Source organism: Opisthocomus hoazin, unplaced genomic scaffold (assembly GCF_030867145.1).
Source record: "Opisthocomus hoazin isolate bOpiHoa1 unplaced genomic scaffold, bOpiHoa1.hap1 HAP1_SCAFFOLD_53, whole genome shotgun sequence".
NCBI classification, from domain to species: domain Eukaryota; kingdom Metazoa; phylum Chordata; class Aves; order Opisthocomiformes; family Opisthocomidae; genus Opisthocomus; species Opisthocomus hoazin.
Window position 1 is genome coordinate 11,831 of NW_027449013.1, and position 8,030 is coordinate 19,860.

Genomic DNA, 8,030 nt, shown 5'->3' on the forward strand with positions numbered 1-8,030 from the left:
CGCGCAGGCCTCGCGGCTGAGCACCGCCCCGCTCGTGACATGTGTGGGCTGTGGGGAGGGGGGAACCCGGGGGGTGTCCGTGGGGCTCCCCGCACCCCGCCTGGTGCAGCCAGGGGGGGGCTGTGGGGGTCCCCGCCCCTGGGCGCAGCGTGGGGGGTGGGGTGGTGGTGTGTCCCCGCGGGGGGGCGGTGTCACACAGTGGGGGCGGGGCGGGGGGGCGGAGCCGCCGCCATAAAGCTGCAGGGGGGGGGTGGGGGCACGTCCCCTCCCGGCGGTGCGGAGCGATGCGGAGCGGAGCGGGCTGCGGTACCCCCGGCAGCGGCGGCTCTGCGGGGCCGGTGAGCGCCGGGGGGGTTTTGGGACCAGGGGGGCTCCGTGCGGGCCCCGTGCGGGCCACAGCCCCCTGACACCCGCCCCCCCGGGCTCCTCTCTCCACAGGTCTCGGCCTACCCTCGGCCCCCCCCCGATGGCTCTGCCCGCCCCTCCGCATCCCTCCCCCCCCTCCCGGTTTATTTTCCTGTTTTTGTTGGTTGGTTGGTTGGGCTTTTTCCTACCCCGCACCCCTCCCTTGTTTCTCCCTTCCCCCCGCCCGCAGCAAGATGGTGCAGAAGGAATCTGAGATCCCCGGTTTCCACCGCTCCTTCAAGGTAAGGGGGTGCTCCCCGCCCCCGTGATGCTCCGGAGGGGGTAGGGGGTTGGGGTGCTCCGGGGGGGGATGGGAGAGTGCGGGGTTGGGGTGCGGGTCCGCGGCGGCTGGATCCCCTGCCCGGAGTGGGGGGGGGGGGGGGGGGCACGGACACACATCAGCGACCTCCCCCTTCCCCCCCCCCCCCGAGGAGGGAGGGGAGCGCTCAGGGTGCTGCCACCCAACCCGGGCCACAGGACCCCCATGTCCCGCCGGCCCGGTGGTCGGGGTGCTCCCCGAGGGGAGGTCAGACACCCCACACACACACCCCCCCCACAGCAAGGCTTTGCTCACCCCGCTGCAGCTCCCACGGGTGTCCCCCGTGGGGTGGGTCAGCGGGTGGGCTGCACGTCTGCGAGCAGGGGGTGGGGGGCTGCCGGGCCCAGCCCGGGACCTGTTGTGCGAGGGCCAGATCCTGGCAGGGGGTCTGCAGCCAGGGCACCAGGACCCCCGTCCCTCCCGGTCACTGTCACGCGAGGGGGGTGCGAGGGGGGGGGTCTGGGTCCCCCAAACGCTCTCGTCAGCCGGGCACCTTCGTGGGAGCTTTGTTTAGTTTGGCTCCCGGGGTGCGAGGGATGCTGGGACCTCACCCGAAACCTGCCCGGCTTATTTTAGCTGACACCTAATCCTGCTTTGAGGACTTCTGGTTGGGGTTCGGGCCCCCCCTCCATCCCCCCCTCCATCCCCCCCTACGTTCCCCCACCCCGGGTGGTTGGGGACCAGGACGGGGGGGACACGGGGGACACCTCGGATGCGCTGCCGGAGCCGCCGCGCAGCGTCTGCCCTGTGTGTCCCATCCCCCAAACTTTTTGTGCGCCGGTGCTGCGGCAGCGGGCAGGGCCACCTGTCCCCCGTGTACACCCCTGGTGCCCCCCCCCGGGAGGCCTCATCCTGCCCGTGGTGCAGGGACTTGGGCCCGAGCCGCTCATCCCCGCCATGACATGGGAGCCTTGGGGGGGGCTGGAGGGTGAAACCTCACTCCGCAAACCCTGATACTGTCTTTTTTTAGGGGGGTGGGGGGGGAATCTGGCCAAACGCTGCGCAGGAGCGTTTTCAGGCATCAGGAGTGGTGCTTGGTTGGGGGAGATGCTCGTGGCATCCCCGCACCGCGATGGGGACCCCCCGGCCCCTCGAGAGCCGCCCCGGCAGCAAACAGGCGCTCTCGGGCTGTTTCTGGTGGCGGTGGCCGGGGCTGGCTGCTCCCGCGCCGCACTGGGGCTGGCAGCTGGCCCGGGCACCGGGGCACCGGGGCGGGTTGGGGAACGCCGCCGGGAGCTGCTGCCTCCACCCAAACAGATTTCGTAACCCCGCGGAGGACGGGGCCCTTTCGCCTCGCGGCCGGGTGCCCCCGGCACTGCCCCGTCCCGCGGTGGGGTGGCTCGGGGGGGGCTGAAGTTCCCCATGTCCCCTTTGGGGTGCTGGGGGCGGAGGCGCTGGGTTTGGGGTGGGGGAGGCAGTGGTTCCCACACCCATCGCCCATGTGGGGTGCAGGGAGGGTTGGGAGCGGGGCCCGATCCTGCCAGGTCACAGGCATCACGCAGCCACGGGCACGGCGCTCACCGGAGCGGCGCTGAGTGGGCTCCGGCCCCCCGTGACCTTGCGGGGAGGCGGGAGGACGCGGTGCGGTGGCTCCGGAGCCCGTCCTGCCCTGTGGCTCTTCTTCCTCCCCCCCGGCTGTAGTTCAGGTCAGGGTGGATGTTCGGGGCTGGGTTGGTACGTGCAGCCCCAGTCCCTCTCATCATCGCCCGCGTGCCGGCCTGGGGCTGCTGGCGCAGAGGCATGACCCCGCGGCAACATCCCCGGCAGGAGACGTGGTCAAACCCTTCCTCCTCCTCCTCCTCCTCCTCCTCTTCCTCCGGCTCTGCTGCATCCCTCTGGCAGCAGTGCCATGAGCCGGTGCCCTGCACGAGCAGAGCGTGTGCCAAGGCCAGCGGCGTGCCTGGACCGGGCGGGCGGCGGCAGCTGGTCCAGCGACTGCCGTCTCACTCGTGTTCTTGGCCCTTGCAGGAACAAAACCCCTTCGAGCTGGCGTTTGACCTGGAGCCCGTCTTCGAGTGCCCTGGACCTCGGGATGTCGGCCCTCTGCATTCCCCCGAAGGCGTTGAGGGGCTGTCCCAGGGGTGGCGATGCTGGGGGGAGCGCAGGGTGGCTGGGGGTGACTCAGGCCAGTGGCTTTGCTCCGGTGCAGATGTGCCTTTGAGTCAGCCCATCGACATCCCCAGCACCAAGAAAAGGAACAAGAAGCAGCACTGCAGAGCCACCGACAGCTTCTCCAGCAGGTTCGAAGGTGAGCGGGGCTGCCCAGGGACCCCAGGGGTCCCCCCCCGGGCTGCGGCAGGGCTGGGGCCCTCCTGGTGTCCCCAGGCTCGGGGACAGCCGTGGTGTCCCGTGCCGCGGTGGGGCCGGCAGCTCAGGCGCCCTCTCTCCTGCCAGATGTTTACTGGCTGCACGACGAGGTGCTGGGAGAAGGGGCCCAAGGCAGAGTCCAGTCCTGCGTTAACCTCGTCACCAACAAGGAGTACGCAGTGAAGGTAAAGCTCTGCGGCTTGGGGCTGCAGAGCCGGCTCCTGCCCACCCCCTGTCTCAGTTTCCCCTTCTGCCCTCCACATCCTGGGCTCCTGGCTCTCCTGGCTGTGCGGAGCTGGCACAGGACGACGGTTTCACGGGGTAGAGGGGATGGAGAGGGGCAGGAGCGGGGCAGGGCCAGGCCACGCAGGTGGCACGCTGTCCTCTGCCACCGCCCAGCTGCAGGACCTTGGTCAACCCCCTTAGCCACGCTCCTATCCCTGTAAATTAGGGCAGACACGAGATTAAATTAACGCTTGCGCCGCGTCTAGGGACTTGGGGCAAGCAGGGGCATGTGGTGCGGCAGGGTGGCCAGCCCCAGGGAGGTCTTCGTGCCCCCGCGAACAATGGAGGGGTCAGGGTGAGCCAGCTGCTTTTTGGGGCTGGGGATGGTGGTGCCGTGTCCCTGCACCCCACAGGCTCCCAGTCACGGCGTGGGGGGGCTGGGACAGGCCCTGTGTCCAAACGCAAGGGGCACTTGGCTTCCCCTGTTGCCCCGGGGTGCTTTTGGGTGCCCAAGGAGGGAAACTGAGGCAGGGGGAGGGCTGCATGGTGGTTGGGTGTTCAGTGTGCCCCAAAGGGCTGGGGGTCAGTGAGACCACCCAGCTCTCCCCCGCGGGTGGAGACCCCCTGCTCACCCCATGGCACGTCCACCAGGCACCCGCTGTGCCAGCGCCCGGCGGGGCGAAGGGCCGTGCTCCGCTGCCGGGGCGGCTGCGCCGGGGCTCGGCCGCAGAGCTCGCCTTGGCTGCGGGCCCCGGGAGGGAGCGGCTTGGCCCCGCTGCCGGGAACAGCCTGTTCTGCTGCCTTAACCTCTTCAGGCACCCCCCGCCTGCCTCTGCCCGGCCCCGGGGGTCCCCAGCGCAGGGTGGGTTGGGGCGCAGTGGTTGCCGGCCCTGGTCCCTCCCCAGCAGCGGTGCCTCTCCCTGAGTCTCGCCCGCTTTGCCTTGCAGATCATCGAGAAGCGCCAGGGCGACGTCTGCAGCGGGGTCTTACGGGAGGTGGCGATGCTGAATCTGTGCCAGGGACACAGGTACCGCAGGGCAGCCGCTGTCCCCATCCCCCACCGTGGGCACAGGGCGCGGGCTGAGACCGGGCTGGCGCTCGAGACACCCATGGGCGGCAGGCAGGCCGCCCTCCTGCGCGGCTCTCCCTCCGCGTGGCCTCGCCGGGAGCATCCCGAGGCGACGTGGAGCCGCTTGCCATGACGACGGGGCCACGACGGCCGAGTTGGAGCGGTGCCGAGGGGCGAGCCGAGCTGCCGCCGCGGCGTTCGCCGTCCCGCCGCGGAGAGCTGCTGAGCGGGGCTGTTTCTGGAGCGGGGCGAGCGAGCCAGGAGGGTCTGCGAGCAATTAGGGAGCGGGGCCTGGCGCTGGAAGCCCCTCTCCCCACTGGAATGTGGCCGGGGGCCCCAGCCGCGTGGTTTCAGTCGCTGGAAACCCGATTTTCTCCTCCGTTGGCCCTGCCCCGGGGAGCCGTGTGGGGTGGGGGGCTGCGGGGAGGGGGGGACCCCGCGATCTTTTTAGGGGGATGCCAGGCTGACGCCGCTGTCCCCGCAGGAACATCCTGCAGCTGATCGAGTTCTTCGAGGAGGAGGAGAGGTTTTACCTGGTGCTTGAGAAGATGAGGGGAGGTGAGTGTGGTGCCGGGGCGGGGGGAGCGGGGGCGGCAGGAGCCCCCCCAACACCCACGAGCCCCCACTCCGCTCTCGCCCGGCCGCAGGCTCCATCCTGACCCACATCCAACAGAGAAGCCGCTTGAACGAGCTGGAGGCCAGCACGGTGGTGCGGGACATCGCCAGCGCCCTGCACTTTTTGCACAGCAGAGGTGAGCCGAGCCACCCCGGGGTGCAGCCGTGCCCCCCCCTCCTGCCCGGGGAGCAGGGGCCGGTGCCGGCCGCGGGCGCGCAGGGTCAGGCCCGGCTGCATCGTGTTGTCGTGGTGCGGAGTCTGCTCCTCCGGTTTGGCCGGGACTCGGGGCCAGCAGCAATTTGTGCCCTTCGCCATGACGCGGGCGGTGATTTGGGGTGGGGAGGGAGGGGTCCCTGCGCCGCCCCCAGACCTTCTGCTGTGGAAATCTTGGGGGGGGGGGGGGTGGGCAGGCTTTTCCACTCATCGCCTCTTCTCCCCCCTCCCAGGAATTGCTCACAGGGATCTAAAACCGGGAAATATTCTGTGCGAGCGCCTGGACCAGGTGAGCGGGGAGCAGGGGGTGGTGCCGGGGCTGGGGGGGCCCTGGTTCCCCGCGGGGGATGCTGCTGCGGCAGCTGGGGCGCGAACGCGGGGCTGAGGGTACCCGGGGGCTGCTGGGGGGGGTCACTGACCGCTGCTCCCCCCCTCCCCAGGTCTCCCCGGTGAAGATCTGTGACTTCGGCCTGGCAAGTGGCATCAAACTGAAGGGGAATTGCTCCCCCATTTCCACCCCGGAGCTGCTCTCGCCGGTAAGCGTGCAGACCATGGGGCAGGGGGGGTATAATGTTGATGGGGGGGGGTGCTGGGGGGGGGGTGGGTGTTGTGGAATGTCCATGGAGGGGGGAATGTCCCTGGTGGGGCTCCCCCAGGCTTTGGGGCTGCGTGCAGCCCCCTGCTGCTCGTCGCTCCCGTCACTGCAGGACCCCCCTCGGCAGTGGCAGGCGAGATGCGGTTCTGTAACGCGGGGGGGCCGGGCAGCGCAGGGGGGGCTGGCGCAGAGCCCGGGCTGCCGTGAGCCTTAGCAACAGCCGGCCCCGGCGGAGGCGGCTGTGCAGAGGCTGCGCTTTCGGGGAGAAGTGGGTCAGGCGAGGGGCTGGGGGGGCCACCGTGATCCCCCCCACTCCGGTTGTGGGTGAGAGGGGGCTGGGGCTGCTTGCGTGCGGTGCAGCCCCTGCAGGGTGGGCACCCCGAAAGCTTCTGGGGTGCCCCTGCGTTGCAAGGAGCTGTCTCACATTTGGGGGGGGGCACATACCAAGCCTGCCCCCCCCTGCAGAAAGCCCTGCTCCCCTTATCACCAGCAGCAGGGCCCCCCCCCATGCAGGTGTTGCCCTGTGCCCCGCTGTTTTCGGGGTGCTCACGGTGTTTCCAGGGTGCTCACGTGCTGGCTGGGGGCAGACCCTGGCCCACGCGGGGTGCCCAACAGCAGAGGGGGGGCCAAAACACCCCCCCCCCCCTTGTTCCTCCGCGTTTCCCCTCCGCCAGGGGGAGGACCTGAATTTCTGAGGTGTCCCGAGTTTCCCGTTCTCAGCAGCGGGGGCAGAGGGGGGTGGGTGCTGTGGTCCCTGCCGGGTGGAAGCCCATGCAGGGTGCTGCGGGTTGGGCTTGCGTGGGTGTTTTTCTTCTTCTTGCGGTGGCATCAGCTGCCGAGGCCGGCGAGGCGTCTCGTTTGGAGGCCTCTCGTTATGTTACGGGGTGATTATCTGCTGGCTGCAGCTCTGCTCTCCCCTGGTCACGAGGTGGTGCGGGCTGCGGGTCGGGTCACGTGCGCTGGAAAGCCCCAGAGCCCCGGGAGCTGTGGGGGAACCATGGGGGAACGGGACCGCTGGCTCTCGCCTCGCATCAGCGTTAACTCCTCCGGCACCGGATCCGGCGCCCGCTGCGGCGGCCCTGCCCGCGTCAGGCAGGGGAACAGGCAGAGCCGGCTCCGTCCCCGCCGCCCGCCCGCCATGTCCCGGGCGATGGGACGGACGCTGCCCCGCTGAGCCGGCCCGGTGGCGGCAGTGCTGGGGGGCGGTCCGGGGGGGTGTTGCACCCCTTTAGGGTTTTATTTTTTTCGGGGTGGCAGGGCTGTGACATCCCCCGCGTGGCGATGGGAAACCTGGCCGGGATGATCTGCCCTGCCAGGACCAAACCCGGGAAGCGGCCGTGTCTGCACCCTCATTTTGGAGGGGGTAGCCCCTTAGTTCTGGCAGACACCCCCCCCCCTGCCTCTCAGCTCTGCCCCATCGCTCCCCTGTCCTTTGGGGCTCACCCCTGCCTCTCCCCGCAGTGCGGCACCCCCGAGTACATGGCCCCGGAGGTGGTGGAAACTTTATACGGTTACGAGGAGACGCCCACCTACGACAAGCGCTGCGACCTGTGGAGCCTGGGCGTCGTCCTGTACTTCATGCTGAGCGGGTACCCCCCCTTCGTGGGCCGCTGCGGCTCCGACTGCGACTGGGACAGCGGCAAGTCGTGCTACACCTGCGAGGTGCGTGGCAGACCCCGGCAGTGCCGAAACCCGCCGCTGGTTTGGCAGCACCCCTCCCAGCTCAGCCCCTTTTTTATTTACCCCCCCACCCAGGTGATGCTCTTGGAGAGCATCCAGGAAGGGAAGTACGAGTTTCCCGACAAGGACTGGGCGCACATCTCCTCTGGGGCCAAAGATCTCATTTCCAGGCTGCTGGTGACAGATGCCAAGAAGCGGCTCAGTGCGGCCCAGGTCCTGGAGCACCCCTGGGTGCAGGGGGTGAGTGCTGCTGCCCCCCCGCCCCCTCCACTCCCCAATGCCGGGGTGGGGGGACACCCCATTACGGGGTCCTCAGCTCTGACCTGGCTGCGTTTCGTTGCAGTGTGCCCTGGATAACACCCTGCTGACCCCCATCATCTTGCAGAGGTGAGCGTGGGTGGCCCTGGGGTGGGGGTGGGGGACACATTCCAGCCCCCCAAATCCTGGCTCCTCTCCCCAGTGAGCTGCTCTCAGCTCTGCTTGGCTGCAGCTCTCGCCATCTGGGCAGCTGTTGCTGCACGTGATTCGGGCTGGAGCCGTGTTTTTGGTGCCTGACCCATCTGGCGTGGCATGCGCGTGAGGGGACACCCCGATATTTGCC

General features: G+C 69.6%; 1 protein-coding gene across 1 annotated transcript; it reads left to right on the plus strand.

The window, feature by feature from the left end:
• Positions 1–2,783: 2,783 nt before the first annotated feature.
• Positions 2,784–7,820, plus strand: LOC142360192 (MAP kinase-interacting serine/threonine-protein kinase 2-like; the record flags this gene model as incomplete). Its single annotated transcript, XM_075412431.1, has 10 exons — positions 2,784–2,972; positions 3,119–3,216; positions 4,204–4,283; positions 4,810–4,883; positions 4,973–5,077; positions 5,388–5,443; positions 5,595–5,690; positions 7,211–7,411; positions 7,505–7,669; positions 7,773–7,820. Coding segments are annotated over 10 exons (1,112 nt in total), but the record flags the coding sequence as incomplete, so codon positions are not given.
• Positions 7,821–8,030: the final 210 nt, after the last annotated feature.